A 23,745-nucleotide genomic window follows, 5' to 3' on the forward strand; every position below is an offset into this window, starting at 1 on the left:
GTAGGGCTTTTCCCCTCCCAGGAAAAACAAGTAGGATATAGCGTCTTCAACATGCTCAAACATCATGCAAATGTGAGCAGAAGAGGCAAGAAAAGGGGATTTACATATTACCATCAAGTGTACCTGCAAACTGCTTGTCACCATTTCCTCGACTACCGAACCTGGTGACTATCTTCCCGTTGGGCTGGAAGATGAAGACACAGCACGCTTTATTGTCCACTACGATGATGTGTCCATTACGATCCACAGAAACACCTTTAGGGCCCATGAGCTTTCCAGACCCAATTTTGGCCTAAAAACGAAAACACAGAATAGGAAAACACGTTGGCATGACAGAAATAAGTTAGTACAGTTCAAAGGTTGTATTATAGGCACACAGGGGGATGGAGAGAAACATTTTTGCCATAAAAAGTTTCCCAGAGTAAGTGATAGTTTTTATCAGCTCTTATTGTGCATGTCATAATTTTTTCTTCAGCTGAAAATAAAGACTGCTTTCTGTATGTCCTTTGTAGAGTGGAAAATCTGGCATCTCAGGAGCTGAGTCCAAATATACAACTCCTGAGAAATACAATCATCAGATTTATATGTCTTGATTAACTCTAGCATTTGTCAGAAACATCACAAGTGGCTGTATAGCCAGCACTAGTGTACCAGCAGGGCAGGCAGACAGACATAAGGGACTTCTGCCTCCTATTGCATACTATTCCTGAATCCTGCAACCGCCTTGTTATGGACGGAGAAACATGCCTTTAGCCCTGCCTGGTGCATCAAAGCAGTTGGAGCTCACTCTGGGAGCATCAGAGCTGAGTGGGATGTAGGCTATGAGACACCACGCAGCTTCCAAGTGCTCTTGGAAAGAAATTAAGTGGAGCTAAAGCTCAAGCTGGCCTCTATATCTTTCACCAGATCCCCATGAGATTGCCTCACTTGCTGCTTTGACACCTGAAGTGTCAGCTGAAACCTGCAAAGGAGATAGGATCGTGCTGCCAAACAGCAAATACAGTAATATTTGAAACACGAAACAAATCAAAGCTTGCTCCTGTCTTAGGTAAATACAATTATTTGCATCTTTGTAAATAGGTCTCGTGACTACCAAAAACATCTGCCAGCATGATAAGCAACAGGAGGGGAACTGTATACAATATTCCATATTGTATCAATGGAAAAACCTTCAGTGGGGGTGAGGTAGAACTCACAGTGAATTATTTGGAAAGCCTAGAGAGCTGTCAAAATAAATCAGAAAATGTTAGAAGCATTCTTTAGTAGGATCAAAAAGAAGTGGATCTAAGAAGCAGATCTAAGTAACAGCATCCCATCCAGCTCAGAGCAAGCAGAAATTGACGTAAATCCTTCAAAGAACTGTTGAGCTATCTGGGTATATAGCCAGGAAGATTCTAGGATCACCTCATAACCCATTTCAGATTTTTCACCATTCTGCTCGTTTTTTTCAGGCAGAGATTTTAGAAACTGGTTTAATCTACATATAATCAGTTGAGTTTTGACCTTTCATTTAAAAAAAAAGGTTATAAAAATACCATCTAATTGTTTGGGAGTTTTGTTTTTGGAATGTAGCAACTTGCTTTCTGGTTTTGGTTGTTTGCTTTTTTTAAATGATGGTCAGATTTGGAAGCAGTTATCCAGGTTGGTTCCAGCCTCTCTACTCTGCTGGACAGGCAATCCACCCAACAGACTGTGTTGAAATTATAGAACCCAGAACTTTCAGATCCTGTAGTAATTTGTGCAAGAATTGACGTAAATCCTTCAAAGAACTGTTGAGCTATCTGGGTATATAGCCAGGAAGATTCTAGGATCACCTCATAACCCATTTCAGATTTTTCACCATTCTGCTCGTTTTTTTCAGGCAGAGATTTTAGAAACTGGTTTAATCTACATATAATCAGTTGAGTTTTGACCTTTCATTTAAAAAAAAAGGTTATAAAAATACCATCTAATTGTTTGGGAGTTTTGTTTTTGGAATGTAGCAACTTGCTTTCTGGTTTTGGTTGTTTGCTTTTTTTAAATGATGGTCAGATTTGGAAGCAGTTATCCAGGTTGGTTCCAGCCTCTCTACTCTGCTGGACAGGCAATCCACCCAACAGACTGTGTTGAAATTATAGAACCCAGAACTTTCAGATCCTGTAGTAATTTGTGCAAGACACAACCTACAGACTGAGGTCCATCTCTTCAGTGGAGAACATAATTTCCTGTTTCCATCGAAATTTAAATGAAATAGATACTAAGATATTTTCATTTTTATGAAATGAGCATTTTTCACCTCGTTGCCTGTGCAGGGTGGGACAGATCACCACCTAGAACACGCAATGCTTCTGACTTCTCTGCCTCTCTCCCCTTCCTCCTCCACTTGGTGATAGTCTGTTAGCCTGTGACTGACTATCAAGATGGGACAGATTATGGGGCATGGAGATGATCCATTACTTAACTCATTTCTTTCAATTCCCCAATGTTTTCAAAGCAAAAAACCATGTTAGTATCTGAAGGAACTCAACTACCCTTGGTAAGCTCCATGCTCCTATTCCATGGCACATTCTGATGGGTGGGGTTGCTGGTTAAAAATAGGAGCCATCCCAAAGCAAAGCCACCTAGGTTCCCTGAAGCTGTCTAGTACAAAGTCACCAGCATAACTACACAACATCTTTCAGTTTAAATAAAGAAAACTCCAGGGAGTAAGTCTTGCAGCTTTAAGACTACGGTTAGCCACATGCAATGATCACGTGGCTGTTTTATGTTCAGGTACATGTGCTGTTCAGAATTGCCAAATATTTAGGCAAAACCCACCTAATTAAATCATGCTAAAATATCCCCAGGGAAAACTACTAAAAATGACTTTGTGTTCACCAGAGGAAAGATATGAGCAGTCTTACAAAATGTATTCAGCTTTGCATAACAACAAAGCAGCAAAAACATAAACCAAATGCAAATCAGTAGATTTATTTCCTTTGGGGTGATTAAATCATATTCCCTTCTTTCCTCTGGGATGCCCGTGTGTTTGTCTGCTTGTGCATTGCACCACATCCTTACTATCTTTCCAGGATTCCTATGGAAAAATGACTCAGATTCATGAGCACAGTGTCTTCCAGCCCATATAAATACATACACCAAAAAATCAGGAATAAATCACGTACTACATTAATGGGCTCTCAGTGCTGAGAAGAGTAATAAAAATCGCTATTCTTGGGCCAGGATTTAAAATATAATTTGCAGGCAGCAATAAATTATGCCTAGCTAGAGTTTGCAGTGCTTTTTACTAAAAACCTCTGTTTCCAGTTTAGATCAAAATATGCTGATGACACATTACTGAGTCTGGCTGAACATATGCTTTGTATATTTTTATTTCAGAAGGTTTCTTGGAATTATAGGTTTGATTATTTAGAACAGAACATTATGAAACCCAGTCACTCCTGTTACTTGTATGAATGGAAGTATTTCAGACTTTTCTGCCATTAGAAATGAATAAAGTATAATGAATCATCTGAAACCTTAATACAAATAGTGTGTTTAATTGAATTCAGTCAAGGGCATTATGACTCTTATTTTATAGGCTCTTATGAATTTAGACTGGTTTTCAAATATGTGTTTATAAAGTCACCCTACCTGGGTGGAAAAAATTCTACTGTGGAATATTCCTAGAGGTAAAAAAGTCAGCTAGCCTACTACTGTAGGTGTGTTAGGGCTCTTAGTTTAACTCCACCAATCCTGTCACTGTCTGAAAGGTTCACAATTATCAGGAATTAACTTACAGACTTTCAACATACCTTCTTTTCTTCTTTGAAAACTTCCCTAATATGGTGATACAGCTTTGTCACACATTGCAATTTCACACAATAAATGGATTTATCATTCATGTGACTGTCTTAATTCAACTGTGACCACTTAACCACACTTCACAGAACTATTCCAATCTGAACATGCAACCAGCTTCAAGCAGCTCCCTTCTTACTACTTCTAACGAGACAAGCAAAAATAAAAGTCTGTCAGATAAAATGTTTCCTTTCATCTTTTCCCACTCATCTAAACTTGATCTTAACTTGACTTGCAGCCCTGTTTGGCTGATAACAAGCTATCTTAGATACAACCCTTCCAAGACTAGAAAGTAGTTCTCTCCTCAGAGGACCAAGAATCATTCTCTTGGCTCTGTTCTCCAGTTCCTTCACTAGGTTTGAACACTACCACTGGCTCCAAAGTTGATACTACTGCTTCAGCTCTCCTGAGCCTGGCAATATGTCACCTTTAACAGTTTTCTTATGCAATTTCAGGGTAATTTGCAGAGGAAGTGAGCACTGTTATCTACCTTTTACAGATGAGGAAAATGAAGCACTGGGAAGTGAAATGGAAGATCGCTAATTACCTGTGAGACCTGTGGCATAGGCAGAAATGGAAGCCCCAATTCCTAAGACCCTATCTGAGGCTTTAAGGTTCACAGGACTATATAGCCTTTTGTTTTAAGAGACTCATGTTTTTGGTGTAACCTTGGTGTAAGATTAGAGTTTGTCCACCTCTGCATTATACAAGTTTTACAGCCTTAGGAAAATGGAGCTCTGTCTCTGTTGCTACCAGCAACTGAGGAAGGTGACACTTTTCTGCTTGGCAGTGAGCTTGCTGGGGTGAGTCAGTCCAGCATTGTAATCAGAGAGATGCTTGGGCCTGGCTCCAGGGAAAATTTGCCTTCTGGCTCACATGACTATTAAAATACCGCTAAGGGAGAGTAAATTAAAGTAAATACAGAAAGGGACAACACCAAAAAAAGTTACATTAAGTTCAAAACAGCCCCCTGATAATGCTGAGTTAACAACTAGCAGACCACCTGCATCAAAGATCATATACAATGAACTTGCAGGCACAGTCATTTAAAGAGAAACACTGTTATCCCTTTATCTATCTCTCTGTGTATCTTAGCAATCATTGCACAGTTTAATCTGACAAAGCCCCTGTGAAAATTACCACTGCCAGCACACCAGAAATTACAAGGCTTTGCCCAGATTCCCACAGGGTAGATCTGTTACATCCATGACCCGTGCTTTAACTGTATGATTATGCTGGCTCCCCATATATAAAATGCTTCTACAAACATTCGTATTATTTTTCTCTCATAAATACAGCTTGTTGTATTCAATCGAAAAATAGTACTTTATATCATTTATGTTTCATCTCTCATTATATCAGTCTAGTCCCAAGAACTATACAGTCTGATGCATTAACTTCTATTAACCACACAAACATTGCCAACTTGACATAGCTCTTGCAATCCAACAAAAACATTGACTAAAAACAAAGCTAGGCCCTATGTCAGAGGAACTACCTTAGTAATTATTTCTTTTCAATCCCTGTCTCTCTGCTGGTAGCGTATAGCACATAGGGTCCTGGCTCCTGCACAGCCGTGGCTTTTTCCTCCAGGGCTGGCACCATCCAAAGTGCTGGATTTACAGCATGTCTTGAGAAGGAAGGAAAATAAGCCCTCCATGCTCTGTATCCAGACCATGCCAGTTCACATTAAAGATGTTAATAATTATTTAGATTACTTTAGATTACACTTAGATTACTCAGAGTATTTGGATTCTTAACTAAATTACATCTTTGCTTGCTTTTGTTTTGGTGTCTTCATTTTGTTCGAGGACTTCAGCCAAAACCAAGGTTTTCCTATGTAGCTGTACATTTTCAAAACTACTTCACAAGTAAAATCACATACTCTTTGCAAATGCAAGTAATTTATATTTTTTTAACACTTGCATTGCATATTAGTATTGTTTTATTTTAGCTTCAAGTCTACAAAGGACTTCGATACTTTTAAAAGCATCCACATGTCTATTTCCCAGATGGAGGTCACTGAGGACTAAGCAAGCACAATTGCCTATTTGCTATAGCATTGTCACTCTTCAAAGACTACTCAAAGAAAGGCCATTTCTTGGTACACATGTGAGCAGTTCAGGACCTGAGCTTTTTGGTGATTAGGCTGCCAGAAAATGAGCCAGACAGGAAATTTTTCTCCAATGCAGGACTCTAGAACTAAGTAGCTATGGTAGAAATTTCCCTGCAGGTCCTTTCTCTCACTGACCAGTAGGTACTGATAACCTCTGCTATAGGTGGCTATTTCTAGCACACATCACCAGACTTGGCAAAGTGCATTCAGAGAACAGCACCAGAAGGAGGCAACCTTTCATTCTCTCTGGAATTGCACCTGAACCAAAGCAAAATAAATTTTACAGGCTGGCAAGCATCAGTGTAGTATAGTTGCCTTCTTATTTTACTCCTATTAAAGGGATCAGAGTTGCTATGAAAATAAGAAGTGCGCTTTTGTCAGAACTTCTGATTTCTAATACGTAAGACATTACTGCCTTTCACCTGTGCACATCACCCCACCTAAAACAGTCCTGTCTATGCTGTAGCACCGGAACAACAACAACAACCTGGTTTGCCCTTCCTTGCATTTACTACCAACAGGATCATACATAAATTATACATTTCATTTGCCGATACATATCAAATGAGTAGATTAAATCATCATCAGTCTGCTACCTTACTTTTCTCCTCCATATGTCACTAAAGAGCCTCATGTCCTTCCCATAAGTTTTTATGTTTGTCTGTGTGCATATACATATATGCACACACATTTCTATATAATCAGAATGCTAATAATATGAAGGTTGTTGAGCTAGTCCAACTAGACTTGATTGCATTAGCTAGCCTTGACTGTACGGAAAGGCATCCAAGAATCTTGTGTGTAGAACTGTAAAATGGAACATACTGTCTCTATTTGGTGTAACATTAGCATCACAGCTGTGACCTCTTCCTATTAATTATACAACGTGGCTGTGTCATGGGTTTCCACATCACAACGATGGAATTTGGACTAAGTTACAACCAAACTATGTAGTTTCTTGACAAAAAAAAACATTACTTTGCATTCCTTTGTAAGATGAAGAAAGCTCAGGAGAGTTCACGTGGTAACTCATACCTTAAATTTTCCATCTGATGAGAATATGCTAACCCATTTGTTATCATAATCTGCAATAATGATGTCACCACTGGGATGCACAGCCACTCCTGTTGGCCGCTGCAACTGGCCAGGAGATCTTCCTCGTATGCCAAAACGGCTCTTGAACTGACCATCGTTGGAAAATATCTGTAACAAAAAACATTCATTTTAAAATTAAGTCACAATAACATCATCTCTTTCTTGGAGCTTAGATTTTAGCAAGTCACTAATTAACACTATAGTCAGGAGAGAGGCACATGAAGCACTTTTGCATGGCCCATTTTTGAAAGTGATATGTCTAACTTAAGAAGGGACTTCCACCTGGACTCTAATTTCAAAATAATGAAGTTCTCTGTACTTACATTGCATTGTTTCATCAGTGATCTCAAACAACTTTACAAACATTAGTGAATTAAGCTTCACAATGTCCCTCTCAGCTGGAAGGAAGTGGTATTATTCCCATATTAGAAATTAAGCAACTGAGGTACTGAGTGACTTGGCCACAGTCAACCATTAAGTCTGTAGAAATTATAGGAATAGAGGCTAAAAGAGAATTTAAAAAAATAATATTTGACTTAGGGATAAGTACTACGCCATTTCCTGAGAGATGCTTTAGCTACACAAAATTTAGTCCACCGGTTGTGTCCCCAAGCCAGGTAATTAGACACTGAAGCTCGTCTGAAGTGGCTGCAAATTACCAAGTGTGAGGGTGCTGGTGAATATTTGACTCTGTCTCTTTGAAAAGGCCTGGAAATGAGTTCTTACTGCATGTGGCTTGCTGGTTCTCACATACTGAAGAACAAGCCACACGCTGCTGCCTTGTTCATTGCTACCACATGGGCAGCCTGAAGAGTGATGACAAATTGTTAATGGTAAAAAAAGATACATGGCAAGCAAATGAAAAAACACAGCTTGATTTTCACACAGCTTACAGAAGCCAAGAAGTCATGGATGTCAGGGGTGCTACCACAGAAAAGATTTGATCGTGGTATCAGAAAGAAAAGTCAATTAAGTAGACTAAAAGCCATTTGAAAAACACCTACATGTTTATTTTTGTACTTGTATTTGTTTAAGAAATTATATTTGTGTCATCTTGCTCTACATTTATATTTGGAAATATGATAAATTTACAATGTAAAATTGTATTTACAAAAAGGCATTTTTCCAGATTATTGTACTGCTTGTTTTCTTCATTCATTGCCAAACATCATAATGAAGGGAAATAAACTCTGACATACATACTAGCTATAGTGTAGATCTGAAAAAGATAGCTGCAGGTCAAGAAGATGGAATGATAATGGATGATAAACAAGTTGAACTTCCTCTGTATTTTCTGTATCTACTTGAATTATACAAAACATGTCTTTCCTGAATTATAAAGAAGGCAGAGGTGTTGGGGCGGTGAGCAGCATAAAAATACTGAAAGTGGCATATCCTCATACCTGCACACATTGGTTGTTACTGTCTGCTATTAATATTTTTCCATTTGTAGATGCAGCTACACCTTGAAGATTTGTAAATTCCCCTTTGTTTCTTCCTTTGGTGCCTAAAATTGAGCACAAAGTACATAAGAAATCAGATTAGACAGGACTAATCAGTTAGGACCTAAATGCCAATACATGCACGTATTACATCCTTGATCTATTCCATTTTGAAGAGTTCTTATCACTATTACAACTTCAAAGAAGTATCTCAGTAACAGATCCACAATTCCAAGTAAGAAAAAGGATTGTTCTTACTCTTTGACATTTATGCCATGTAAGCCCCATCAATGTAATTAACCTCTTTAACATTCACAGATCAAAGCATTCATGATTTGCCTCTTGCATGAGGTCACAAGTAAAATGTTTCTTCATAAGCGATAGACTTTTTTTAAATTGTGGACTTTTATTCAACGAGAAGGCATTGACAGAGAGGTACTGTGGGAACATACAGACAGAGCCTAAGATAAGAACCTGGACAGATGACAGGACTTTAGTACAATTAGCTGAATCTCCCCAGTGAAGTCACAAAATTGAGATAAAACATATCAGTGATCACTTTGGATGGGGCCATTTCAAGACAGGGAGGTCTCCTATTCACTCATACACAGTTTACAGGTGTAGGCTTTAAAGATCCCCTTAGAAGGGAAACTCAGATGAAGAGCTGGTGTGAATGATTGGGACATGTCGGCCACGAAAATCAACACCTGCAGACTGAACATTTTTGCAAAGACCTGCATTAGACTGTTCTAATGAAGCAGTATACACACACAGAGGTCTCATTTTACGCAGGACAAATGCAGTAGTGATTTACATAGAACTGTAAGTCTTTTCCCCAGTGGCTTAAGGCAATAAGGAGCTGTAAAATGTCATTTTTTCACCAAAGTTCAGTAGGTTTAGATGCCTCATTATTTAGATGTTTGTTCTGAGACATTGTGAGGAGAGTCACAGAGCAAACCGATGTCTTTAAAAGGTCAGCCCTAAAGTGCCTGGCCCAAATTACACCTAGAACACAGGAACAGTATCCAAATTCCTCCTTTGTTTGTAAAGGAGGCTCAGGGGTCTTTAGAAAAGACTGCAGTTACGATCTTGGACCCCAAGGTTATTCCTAATGAATGAATGAATTTTGAAACAAAAAGACTCTACAAGCTGTTCTTTCCAAGACTTGGACGCAGCACTATTTTTCCTGGTGAAATATTTTTACATGCATTTACTGGCTGCATATCAGACACTAATTGGTTTCAATATACAGTTTCAACTGAAAAACTTGTATTTTATTGTAGTCCAAAATATCCACGAGCTCAGTGATTAAAATTGTTCTGTGATGCCCAATATAAGACATACATATAAACTCTAATCTGTATTTAGCTTTCATTAGGGGTGCATACTCTTAACAACACTTTTTTCTGCTGAGGTGATGGCTGTGGAATGCATCTTTCCTGTCACTGGCTAACAAGTAACATTTAATTCCTCTGCACTTGGTGCTGCAAGCATGTCCCTTTGTTTCAAGGCTTGTTTTCTTACTCCATATGCTGCATCCACTGAACAAGGCAAATACTTCTCAATTTCTGTATTGCAAGAGGAAGGTACATATTCAGGGAACAGTGAGTTACACACCAATTACATTACCCATACTCGAGCCATTTCTGTGTATTCTTTTAATGAGCAGTGCCTGAGGGATGCATGCAGTAATTTCTTTCCACCATATGCTAATGATAAGTTTCCTTTTTGCCTTTTAGCCAAAGAGAATGGATGAAAAGGGAGAAACATTCCTTTTACTACTGAGAGTAAAGGGAAAACATTCGTTAGAAAAGTGGAGGCGTAAGCTAGAGCATCTGGAACCAACTAGCACAAACTTTATGGAATGTATGCTCTTTACCCTTAGAAAAATGTTCTTGAAAGTCAAGGAATTTCATTTTTAAAGATAAGAGAGACCTACATAAAGAGTTACTCTGAGTGTTCTTCAGTGGGACCTTGTAAACATGCATCAAAGGAAAAATAGAAGAAATTGCCAAGGAATGCCATAGCCACATTTCACAGTAAGTTTAAGAAATAGTAATATATTAACACACCACGCAGATGAAATTCAGCTCCATGCAACATCTTTGCACATAGTGCTTTGCAGCTATTAAATCCATTGAATAGGTTCTAATTTGCACCCAGGCCTTTGTACAGTCCCCTCTGGAGCGGCACAAATTTCTCTGAAGAAAGCTGAGGTTAGTGAAACACAGCTTATTTCCTAATGTATGTTCAAGAGGAGAACAGGTAACTTTGAACTTTCTGATTTGAATAATACACTATGCCAGCAAAGATCTGAATCCAAGCACAAGCCATGGCAGCAGTTCAAATGATGAGAGGAAAGTAAAGTACGTCAGCCTCTGGAAAAGCCAGATCCTGCAACTGACTCTGTAATACCAAAGGCACAAAGGAGGAAAAAGACAGACATTTTACTGCAACTTCTGTGGCAAGCTGACAGCGATTGGGAGAGGAAAGCAGAGTTTTCAAAAGGCCAGGCTGAAGAGAGTTATTAGGAAGCAGGTATGTGGCCTGTGGAATAGCTCCTTTTATACCATCTTTGTATGCAGATAATAAACAATCAGGTTTGCCTTACCCCAATATAATTCCTTCTGGTATTTCTAAGCATAGCCTGTACAAACCAATTAATTTAGCTTTGACGATATGCTTTCAACAAAAGAGTATCAATTTTCAGCTCAAGACAATTTAGCACATATAAAATGCTTCATAATTTCAATCTTTTATTCTTGCATAACAGAGGCCAGATCAAATCTCACCAAATAGAAGGGAAAAAATAATCTAAACGCCCATTAACATCACAGGAGATGTTAAAAATTACATCACGTAACTGCAAGGAGAATCTGCTTTGTAAGTGCAGGGCATCTGGACAAACCTGTTGTACAATGTACACTTTTGATGCTCATAGTAATAGAAGGAGCATTTTTTGCTTTCTAAGTTTTATTAATATGAATAATAACCTCCCTGCTTGCCAGCCTAGATTTATCAGCTTCCTAAAACACACCAAAAAAACATTTCACTGCCCCCAGCAGGAAGTGAATGGATTCAGAGAGACAAAAACCCTGCAGAAAGGTTACAGATTAATGGGGAGACTTTAGAGGCTTTAAGTAGCCATAACATGTTGCTTAAGTATCATTTCTTTCCTGCCTACAACACATTAAATACTTCTTGGACTGTTCTCTACGTGGTAATTTAAAAAAGGGTAAAACTAAACAGCATGGAAAGGTCTACATACATACTGCATAGACACGCATCAAGGAGTTGTTTTGTTGTTCCTTAGCTTAATTTCTTTTTTTTTTTCCTCAGAGCACCAAAAGCACTTAGTCAAACCTTACACGTTGTGAGCACGTGATGCCCTCTCTCATAATAAATACAGCGGAAACACAAAAGACTCTGTAGTAAAACTACACTGAATCAGATTGCTAACAAGCTGTGTGCTTACTGTAAAATACATGTCAGCATTTCTAATCCAAGATCCCATGCAAATCTAAGTTTTAAAATCAATCAGTCTGTTGGATGAAGGCACACAATGTTTGTAACCTTTAAAAAGGAATGAATAATTCAGTAGGAACTCTGGCAGATAACTCCTACACACTGTTGGTAGTGAAGTTTGGGCTGATTTGTATTAATTTGCTTTACACAGCATCTGTCCCTAAAAACCTGGCCAAGACCACCTCCAAGCCTTGCTTACGCAGCAGAGCCCCTGCCATCACAGCTAGGTATGCACAAATCCTAGGGACAGGTGCACCCCAGAAGCAGTTCTTTGCTGGTACAGCAGCAAAACCCCAAATGACACAAGTCAAACAAAGACCAAGTCTCTGTTGTCAGGACATCAGACCCATGCTGGGATCAGCAATGTGATGTCAGAGTTCTTCAGACACTGTTTGATACAGGTATGCAGTCAGAGGGGCCTCTGCATTTCATGTATCATACTTCTGCACTATATGGAACAGCTACACACACATTCCTTCCTTCTCCAGTGCCCTTAGCCAGGCTGTAATTTGGCCAGGACAGGACCTTGCTAGAAAGGATGAGAAGGGATGAGGAAATGGGAGGATACAGATGCAGAGAAGGTTCCTCTGGACCATCCATACAAGGGGGCTAAGTGCAGATGGAAAAATACATGTTTTTTCAAGGAGATGTGTACCCATATAACCTGCTTGTATTTTTGTAAAGCTCAAAAAGTATTTATCTATAGGCAGCCTTGTTCCTCTCTAACAGGACAATACAATGCAGAGTTTCAGGGAGAGGCTGTCAGAGAAAATTAAAGAAACACTGTATCAAGAATCCTTTTGCTCCCCCTAAGCTTGCTTTTAAACTGCACTAAAGCTATTATTATACAGGCCTTGTGCATGAGTTTTAATGTGGAATAAATTAACAATAAGGTTCCTATTTGCTTTCAGCATTGATAACAGACCAGAAGATGATATCTACACCTAGTAAGGAGGCTGACAGAAGGTACTGTTAAAGTCACTTCTTTTTTTCTAATTTTTTTTAAATCTAAGTGAATTACACACATTATATGTACCAGCTAAACTTAGATGCTCAGATACATGACTGAACAGACAACTAAACACAGTCTGAGGAAAAGGAAAATGGAACGTGCTAGCAGAGAGCCAACTCTCCATCTGGCTGTATCAGATGCCAATCCCAAGTATAAATAAATGAAGAGAAAAAGCAGTTGAAGTGGGAAATAGCAGCGCCACTGCTAAACGGTGTCAAAGAACGCTCTCATGAACAGTGCCAGAAGAGAAAAAATACCAAGGCATACGGCACGGCATGGCAGAGCTAGTGCACAAGATGGGATTCTGAACAGAGCAGCTAACTCATGCCACCCACGGCTCTTAACCCTCCTTTGGAGGACATGGGAGAGGTTTACCAGCAAAGGTGGAAGTGGCTGACACTGTGAACATCCCTCACCTCCATTTACCTCTGCTCAGCATGGATGTAAGGCGCAAAAACAAGGTAATGGAAAAGAGCCTTCCCTCTCACTTTAGTGCTTCCTGCAACTTGTAGCAAAAAAACATTGCGCAATGATTATTTTCTGGGTATCAGAAGGATATTCTTGTTTTCATTTGTATAAACTAAGTACATGCTACACAAATACTGCATGGATACACTCTTAGAAATCACACCTGTTTACCAAGAATAAAAAAAAAAGGTTAATATAAATTATTGAGAGAGAAGAGGTGGAAGCAAGAAACACTCTGTTATTGTTATCAATAATGAATTACACAAATGTATGAATGTGCAGTCAATAGCTTGACCTTAAAACATCTGAATAGAACCACATGCCATTTTAAAAGCCATGAATAACATAGAATTGGCAAAAGATACAATGCACAATTCCCAATGAACGAAAGCACTTAACTGTACTAATGTTGTATTAACGTTATCTATGTGAATACTAGCACAAGAACAATCTCCTGCTAGGAGCTAATCAATTTACTTGTGCATAAAAGCCCATATATAAGCATATATACAATAGCATACTCTGTGTACTCGGATGCCCATAGGGATATTACAATACAGTTCTCCAGCACAGCTGTATGAGCTTCTGGCAGCCCAAATAAAAGACTTATCTTGCCCAGTTTAAAATAAAAATCCAGATTTGGCCAGGGCTATCAGAGGAATTCAACAATGAGTTCAAAATAGAGATACTCGATAGTGTTGGAAAACAGCAATAAACTTTATTTTACATTACCTCATCAAGTGAACCAAACCTTAATTTTTCAAAGTGAGCTGAAACTGTAACTAAACAAACTCTTAAATCCATAAAGGCAATCCCTGTGAAAATGTCGGAAGTTTTACCCGTCTTCATTAATTTTGCATATTTGGAAGAGTGTAAAAAGCTAGAGCATTACAGCTGCAATGGCTTAAGAGACCTTTCAGACAACACACACTTAAGCCCAGAGGGACATCTCTAAGTAGAGTCATTCTGTGAAATGAGCGGCTGAGAACTGAACTTAGAGTAGGATGAAGTACTCTCTGAGCTCAGTTTTTCAATAAAATAGCGACTCATGTATCCCAAATGTGGACACTCCTGAGAGGTTTCATCAAGTAAAAGCTTCGAGACATGTGTAGCTCTTGTTCTAATTATTTTCTCTTATTTTTTTAAGGGGATAGAGTAGTAAAGAAGGGTAAGAGGCAGAATTCCAAAATGAAGCACATGGTCATGACTGTGTCACAACAGAAAGGGCACTGCAATTTTTAGAAAACATTTAAGACTTCTAGAGTTTATGGTGTGTTGGAGAGAATAGTTAAAAAAAGTAAAATCAAACACACCACCACCACCAAAACCCAAACTGGAGCCATACCACTATTTGATAGGCTAGAAATTGCTCACTACAAGTGAGGGATACAAAAGCAGAAATTACAAGCTGAAATAATTTTAAAATATACCAAATGGTTTTTACTAAGAATATTAACAGTTTTAAAATAATTTCAGGACTTTTTTTTTCTATAAATAATTTTAAGATTTTTTATTTTTTTTTTTTAAAAAAGCATTTAGAACTATGATTCCTACACTGGGACAAATGAATGCTTGATCTATGTGAACAAGAGGGCTTAGCATCCAGTGAAGGTGTCACAATGTGCAACAGAGCTCCCTGTTCCTCACAGGCATGGTGCAGGCTTTCCTATCCTGCTCCTACCTGCTGCAGATGCGCAGAGACTCTTTGTGCCTCAATCTGTCCATCCAACCCCTTCTCTGTCTAGCTTGTAACATGCCACAACTGTTTCAGCAGAGATTGGAGAGATGATTTCTTTCTAGACAGGGCTCAGACATTATACTTAACAGTTTTGTTTAATCCTGTCTCAAAATAGAGCAGAAAAAAGATCTAGCCTACATTTATACATACCCTCTGCCACACTTAACCAGTACCAGCGACTACAGCAATAGCTTTTGCAAGACGACCTTCCTACGAGAGGAAGGGCTATGTCAGAGTACTAATTTAACAAAGGTCATCTACCAACTTTGGACAATAAAGCATGGTTACTGCCAAGTAGGGCTGGCTTGACTTCAGTATGAATTGCTGTATGCTGTATTTCTAACTTTTGACTCAGCAGTCACCATAAAACTTAGCCTTAGAGACAGTAAAACTGGGTATCATTGCCTCATGCTGTGAGTTGCTATATTTATGGTGTCATTTATCTTACAAGGAAATGCACTGGCCATCTGGGAAAGGCTGGTCATTTTATGAGTAGCTCCATCCGGAGTTTACATAGTACTGTCTCATTCAGAAATCAAAGCATGCTTGCTGAATACATTTTCTGATATAAAACCATTATGTTATTGCATGTACTCTTTATCACAGCAAGGAAATTTATCAGAAATACTGACGGATAAGAAATCAGATGGACATGGCTAACCAACTGACAAATGGTGTCCAGATGAATTTTTAATAGAATTACTTAAAAATCCGCTAGGATTAACCACCATTCCTTCTCTGCTACAAAGGGGAAAGCCACCTTGCCAACTGGTTGTAAAACTTGGTAACACATACTGCTGAAATCCTGACTTGTTCATATTAAGAATTAACTTGCTTTTCCTTTAGTTGTACAAAGTATTTTCTAACTATATAAGCAGACATTACATAAATACAATAAATACGGACTTTTAAAATTATTATTATATAGCTTAAAAATGAAATAGACCAAAAGATCTGAAAAAAATGTACAGTAAATGACATCAAGATGTTCTATTTTTACCAAGCATTAGAAGTCCACAGATTAAGAGATAACATTACACTATATAAAGAACCAAACATATTTAGATATTGGGGGGGGAAAGGCAAATAAAGGAAATAATAATTTTTTCCTATGCTGACATAATGGAACAACTATATTTGACCACAGGATTTAGCACATATATTTCCAGGTTAATTAGTTAGATTAATCTTTAGGGCAATAGTTTTAGAGAAGGAGTCCTCCTACTTCCCTTCTTGCCATACAACTTTTTAAAGAAGTAATTTAATCTAATCTGAAGCATCAATCTTACTATATTTTCATTTTATGATGCCCAATATTCTTCTGAACAGGTGGTAAAATATTTTTTCCTGCATCAAATGTATGCATTTCTCAAACCAAATTCCAATCAAATATTCCCTGCAAACAGAATTTCTGAAGTTTGTGCTTTTAAAATTTACATATGAACAAAAGTCAAAAACCCTAAAGGTATTATCAGGTTGCTCTACTTACAGCTTTAACCTTAAAATAATTTAACTTCTAAATTTTTTCATCCAGTTTCCCTGAGCCGTTTTTAAGTATGTCAACAGGTAGCAGACAAGTCACCTACCTACTCTGAAGATTAAATCATCTTCAATGGGATTCTCTTTTCTTTTGCCAGTGCTGTACATGCTTGCAGGTCTTTTCACAGCTTTCTGCTTCACATGACCACTGCCAGGAGATTTAACACGCCTCTTAACCCCTTCAGTGGTAGGGGATACATCTGCTGATCTGACCACTTTAAGTTTGAATGGGCTGCCCTTGATATGTTGATCATAAAGTCTCAGCGACAAAGTGAAGTCCCCTTCTTTCTGAACAGTATACAAAAATTCGTAAGTGCCATTTTTATTGTCAAGTATTTCTCCATCTGCTACACTCCCATCAGGCGTGCTCAGTTCAGCGGTGAGGTAAGCGTTCCCAGATTTACAGAGCTCCCCATCTTTGTCCTTGGTTGTGATGGTAACGGACATGGGCTGTCCGATCACTGTCTGCCTCAGTCCCTCACCTGTGGCCACTGTTTCAGAGGCAACAGCATTGGTGGTTAAAATAGTGCCCAGATTGTGAATGGACTTCTTCAAGCCTTCTGTTTCCACTATGAAGTCCAACTGATCGTTTTCACGGGGCTGCAGTGGGAAGTCCCGCTCGGCCAGTTCATTCAGCTTGTCACTCATTTGCTTCTTCACCAGCAGAACTTCGGTTTCAGTGCCATGGTTGAGGGCTTGGGCTGTAAAGTTGCTGCAACTTTTAATGCTTTCTTGTCCTTCAAGTAAGGTATCCAGCTGTGTCTGGAGGACCTGTGTGTACACCAAACAGCAGATTAGCATCATGTTATCACAACTATCCAACAAGAGGTAGCATGCCTTATATCTGAAAGCCTCTGTACAATCTACTGTGTTTCATTTTAGAATTTATTGTAAAGTTTTATTTAAAAAAAAATACCACAGTGATTGATGCTCTACATGTTCTTGAAATACCATGCTGCAACACTAAAAGTTTACCCTGTTTTGGGTGTTCAAGGCTTCACAGATCCACTGTCACTCTAGACTGAATTATTCCCCTGCCTGTCTCGTCTTTAAAAAAAACCCACAAAACCAAACTACAAAACCAAAACCAAATGTAGAAGCTTGAATTCTGATCCATCTAACTCTCAGCAATCACAATTAATGAGATAGTTATTGGGAACTGAGCTGTGTGCACAGAAATAGGGATATTTTGGAGTCATCAGGCCCATTAAAAAGGGAGGCTGCAAGAAACTTCTTGAAACTGTTTCTTCAGAGCCAAGGGAAACCTTGGCTTACTCCTCTATGGAGACAGACAGGTGGCACTCTCAAGATCCGTACATCTATCCAGAGGAAAACTGTGATTCCTGATCTAAATAAGTGAAGAAAGGAAAAGTCTCCCCAGCAGAAGAGAGTAAGTTATTTCCTCAGTTTTGGCAGGCAGGAAAGCAAAACGTAAAGGATGGTTTGTGGATATTGGGAAGAGTTGGGTTGAGCAGCGTAAAATTTTGGTTTCAGCAAGTAGCTGCTCTATATTTAAGACTGAGAAAGAGCTTTTATTATAGGCTGAGTTCTGTCCCTCAGTCTAAAATCCTTAAAACGGTATTGAACTCAAAATTGTTAGGTGTGGGCTGGCTAACAAGGCTAACATTTTTTTTAAACCAGTTTTGCAATGACTTAGAAAAAAGATCCCTGAATTATAACAACCTAGCAGAGAAATTAATGACAGTCAGGAAAGCCCAAACATTCCAGCTACCCCCAACATTCTCCACTGACAAAATTGCCAAACCAAAGTACGCAGTCACACATGTGGTATGTTTTTCCTACAGAGAAGAGCTAGGGCACAGACATTACTGTGGATGAGAGAGGTTATTTTGTTGACCATCACTGCAAAGTAAATATTTTTGAAACATTTCAATTGATTTTAAAGTAAACTTAGAGAGTGTATTTATTGCTATGAGATACTCTTCCCTTGGTGAGACACCATGTAATGACACTGCATTCTAAGGGCATTTTTCTTCTGAATTTTACAAAACTATCTGCTTTTCACCCACTGGAGAAAGTCTAGGCTGATGAGTTACTGATATGGGAAAGTGATAACACCACAAAATCTTTTGCAAGCAAAAGAGAACGAACAAATTTCAAGACTACAATGAAATTTCAAGCTATCTATTTTTCTAGGCATCTATAAACGTCCCAGGATTCAACACAAGGCAGTTCTAATCTGCCTTGCCTTTATTCAAGGGCATAAGTAGTTAAATAGATAGCATAGCTTATGAAGTCCCAGGATGACAAAACCCCATGTGCCTGGGATAACAAACCACAAACTGAAAAGGAAGACAATTTGCAGCTACATTTTAAAATCATTATTTTCTCAACATATTTTTTTCATTACATTTTATTTCATTACAAAGATGGAAAATATTAAATCCTATCATAACTAATATTTAAAATATGTTTAGAATATTTTACACACAAAGACTCTTTCAGTACATTGGACATCTGAAACACAATTGCCAACTTTCTTTTAGTAAAGTGTAACCCTTTCATTTTTTCATTTTTGAAAAGTACATGTGGTGAGCTGACCCTGTCTGAACACCACATACCCACCAAAGCCGCTCTGTCGCTTCCCTCCTCAACTGGACAGGGGAGAGAAAATAAAACAAAAGGCTCATGGGTCAAGATAAGGACAGGGAGATCACTCAGCAATTACTGTCACAGGCAAAACAGACTCAATGGGGGGAAATGAACTGCATTTATTACCAATCAAAATCAGAGTAGGCTAATGAGAAATAAAACCAAATCTTAAAACACCTTCCCCCCTACCCTTCCCTTCTTCCCAGGCTCAATTTCACTCCAAATTTCTCTACCCTCTCTTCCCCCTGAGCAGTGAAGGGGTATGGGGAATGGGGCTTGCGGACAGTTCATCACACCTGTCTCTGCCACTCCTTCCTCCTCAATGGAAGGACTCCTCACACTCTTCTCCTGCTCCACCGTGGGGCCCCTCCCATGGGAAACAGTCCTCCATGAATTTCTCCAATATGAGTCCTTCCCATGGGCTGTAGTTCTGCATGAACTGCTCCAGTGTGGGTCCCTTCCATGGTGTGCAGTCATTCAGGAACAGACTGCTCCAGCATGGGTCCCCTGTGGGGTCACAAGTCCTGCCAGCAAACCTGCTCCAGAGTAGGCTCCTTTCTCCATGGGTCCGCAGGTCCTGCCAGGAACTTGCTCCAGCATGGGCTTCCCATGGGTCCTTCAGGCATCCACCTCCTCCAGCATGGGATCCTCCTTGAGCTGCAGGTGGCTATCTGCTCCACCATTAACCTCCATGGGCTGCAGGGGGACAGCCTGCCTCACCATGGTCTTCACTATGGGCGGCAGGGGAATCTCTGCTCCTGCACCTGCAGCACCTCCTTCCCCTCCTTTACTGATCTTGGCATCTGCAGAGCTGTTTCTCTCACATGTTCTCACTCCTCTCTTCTGGCTACTGGTGCGCAGTTTCCGCCCCCCCTTTCTTAAATATGTTCTCACAGAGGCATTACCACTGTTGCTGATGGACTCAGCCTTGGCCAGTGCTGGGTCTGTCTTGGAGCCAGCTGGCGTTGGCTCTATCGGACACGGGGGAAGCTTCTAGCAGCTTCGCACAGAAGGGGCCCCTGTAGCTCCACTGCTACCAAAACCTTGCCACATGAACCCAATGCATTACATTATCAGAATGATAGAATATTTGCATTTGAATTATCTTGCAGGATTACTATTCATTCAAAAATAAAATGCAATTCCAATCACTCTTTTTTATACCATCACAGTTTAGGCTGGGTTGGCCAATGACAAGATGACAGATGCTTTCCCCCACCTCTCACTCCAAGGAGAGGAGTAAGAGAGAGAAAGAGATTTATGAGTTTAGGAAAAACTAAACTACTTTAATGAAATATTAATAATAAAATAAAAAGGAAATTATGAAAAATAGATAATATATATACAAAACTGTATCAAGCTCCCAGGGAGGTGTTACCAGCAGGCACTGGGAAAGCTCCAGACTGGACTCAGTGAGAGATAGCAACTAGATTCCGGAGCACTCTGATTGGGATCAAAGGTCGACAAAGTGACAGAGTCCTCCTCAGAGCATCAGTCATGGAAGAAAGAGAGCCAGTGACGAAAGAGCCAACTTGACCCCTTTGATCCCTCAGCCTTTATACTGATCCTGGCAGAGGGATGGCATACCCCACTGGTCAGTTTGGGTCACCCGACCTGCCCATGCTTCCCCACAGGTGTGACCTCTCCATGGGGTAAACAACCCAGTCAGCGGGCCCTGGTTGCCACGGCAACAAGGATAAGAAAGAGCATCTCTCACTAACAGAAAGTTGGCTCTGCTCCACCCCAAACCAGGACATATACAAACAGGGGAGATGCCTCTTTTACTATTTACATGCAGCTTTGTTAAAAATCTGGTTCTCTAAACACCCAAAGTAACTTTTAAGCTCTTTTAAATCCCTTTAGACCACAATAAGATAATTTAACATCACATTCCATCTTGAGTGAACTTTGCACACACCCTGAGTATATTTGCTTGCTAAGAAAATAAGTTTTTGTGACATCTTGGGATATGTTTAGATGACCAAGTCCAAATTTTTTATGCTGAAAGCTCCTCAGCTGCTGCTTAACTCTGGAGATGACTAAATTCTGTGCCCCATGGGTTTGGGGCTCCCTGTATTCCTGAAAGTACACTTCTTGTGCACGTTAGAATTCCTCCATTTTCACAGGCTCAGCAGTTCAATACCTTCCTAATGATCAAGCCTGTTCCAGGTCTAGGAATGCAGCATTCCTCCACTTCAGACATCTGGAGATGCTCAAGCTGCTCAGTAATCGAAGAGAGTGCCCAAAGATGCCAATATTATCAGGCACTCCTGAAACTCCAGTTGTTGATGCTACTTTCTTTTAAAGGCTACTTTGAGGGAAGAGATCTTTCTTTTATATGAGACAGACAACTGATGCCCGGGAAGACAAGGACTAAATTCTTTGATTTTCCTGATTCAGATTTACTAATCCTCAACAAAAATCCTACCCACAAGGCGACATGCTTCTCTTTTAGAAGTGCAGATTTCTGTTTTCTTCCCCTGAAGCTTAGTCTACAATATAGAGGGAACACACAAGATTCAATCATCCAGATAGAAAGTAAAAAAAAAAAGTTAGTACAGCTCTGGAATCTATTGCTCTCTGCATTCCCCTGAAAAAGTGAGATGTCCCTCCAATCTTTATGTGTTCCAACCAGTGACATTAACATGAAATATGTTACCAGGCATTTGAAAAGAAAACAGTGCATTGAAGCAAAACAGTAAGCCTTGCTCTGTTCTTTAGGAGAAATTGTTTTGCCTGTTATCATCAGGAGGGAGAGAGGGGGTAGTGGGATAGGATTGCAGCTCAAGGATTTAAAACTTTCCTTTGATGTTCCTTTATTGTCATCTGCACATCAGCATGTTGGCTTCAAGGAGATGCCTGCTTAGTGTGCTCACCACTTTAGATCCTCACACACCACACACAAAAGGCTACCCCTGCCCATACAGGGTTATATTCCATTTATAAGGCTGGGCACCCACAAGCGAGGCTCTGCAGCACTTGATTTGAGGAAGACAAAGTTCTCCTCCGGATCTCAGACATAATTTGTCAAACTGGCGTCCTGCATCATTCGTAAAAACCAGCTGATTAAATTAACAGCTTTTCATTGAAACAAAACATGCATCTTACTTTGTGTTTAAGGCCATAATTCACTTCCAGTTCCATAAGCAGCACACTCTTTCGCACATTTAAAGTCTTCTGGAGTTCATCAAAAGTGGAATGAATGTCATCTACAATGCTAGCCTTTTGGTTGGTTAACTGGTGTATGATTTCAGATATAAAATGAAGTGCTGAGTCGATCTCTGGAAGCCTGAGGGATTAAATTACAAAGATTGCTGTTTCAAAAGTCATTAAACATTGGCCCTTGCACTGATATCTTTTGATGAAACAATCTCATCAGCAGGCTGTCTTTAAACTCGGGTCATTTCCCAGAAGTAAGTTCATTCCTTTTATAACCACATAGTGGTTTTAGTCCGATAAAATAAGGCTAAGCCAGGGCCCTCCCTTGTGGAAATCCATTAGACTGTAGGCATTTCTAACAAGGAGGAACTGGATCCTCTGTCCTTTATGTAAATGTATCTACTCAGGTAGATATAACCAGATCTACCCCACCTTTTCATCCTTTTTAGCCTTGCTGCCACCATAATGTTTGTATTACTCTTTTAAGCATCCAGTATGATTTATTTATCATGGAACTCATGACTGTCTAGTACTTTTTTCATTAACGTTTTCTGCCCCTTCTTTGGAGGACATTTGCATTTCCAATGGCCTCTGTTTTGTGAAAGACAGATAGGAATCTCTTGCTCTTTTCTCTAATCCCCCAGTGCATCACATCCAGTGGATTTTTTTCCTTATGCTAGCCTCACTATCCCTGTTTTCTTGGTAAAGGTCCATGGAATCAGTGCATTAGAACATCTACCCAAGGTAACACAGGAAGCCTGTGGTAGAACTGAAAATGGAAAATAATCAGTGGAGTCTCCATACCTTTTGTTGACAGCATCCAACTGGACTTGGAGGGAAGCCTTGTGTTGCTCTACCACATCCTTGAGTGGTACCGTGGGATGCTCTGCGTGTTCTCCCTCCGTACACTCCCGGCACATGGCTGTCTCGCAGGACTGGCAGTAAAACTCCATCACCTAGAAAAATGCACAACTTCAAATTCAAACATGGCAGCAGTAACATCACTCAAACCACATCTTATTGGGTTTTGAATTCATGTTATTATCCAAGCTCTGACAAAGTTTCTCCTTTCTCAGACACCAGTAATTTACTGCCTAAAATATGGCCACTATTTTTATATATTTTGTATCAAAATGCCGGATGAAATGCATTTTATTCTATCAGAAAGTGAGAGAACAGCAGCCCGGGAAACAGAATGCTGGACTTCAAGGCTGGCCCT

The 23,745-nt window shown here is 39.6% G+C and overlaps 1 protein-coding gene across 15 annotated transcripts in view; it reads right to left on the reverse strand.

Moving 5' to 3' along the window:
* TRIM2 (tripartite motif containing 2) overlaps nt 1–23,745 on the reverse strand; it is a 104,528-nt gene that overhangs the window by 6,805 nt on the left and 73,978 nt on the right. For 14 of the 15 annotated variants that reach the window (XM_014944843.1, XM_014944815.1, XM_014944755.1 and 11 more), the window contains 6 exons: nt 23,331–23,482; nt 22,476–22,656; nt 16,802–17,525; nt 8,434–8,537; nt 6,971–7,138; nt 112–292 (listed from right to left, as the gene is read on the reverse strand). In XM_014944843.1, coding sequence (XP_014800329.1) covers nt 112–292; nt 6,971–7,138; nt 8,434–8,537; nt 16,802–17,525; nt 22,476–22,656; nt 23,331–23,482 — 1,510 coding nt within the window. The remainder of the gene's footprint in view (nt 1–111; nt 293–6,970; nt 7,139–8,433; nt 8,538–16,801; nt 17,526–22,475; nt 22,657–23,330; nt 23,483–23,745) is intronic. The other variant, XM_014944868.1, reaches the window with a different exon arrangement.

The sequence above is a fragment of the Calidris pugnax genome, unplaced genomic scaffold (assembly GCF_001431845.1).
Source record: "Calidris pugnax isolate Ruff unplaced genomic scaffold, ASM143184v1 scaffold15, whole genome shotgun sequence".
NCBI classification, from domain to species: Eukaryota; Metazoa; Chordata; class Aves; order Charadriiformes; family Scolopacidae; genus Calidris; species Calidris pugnax.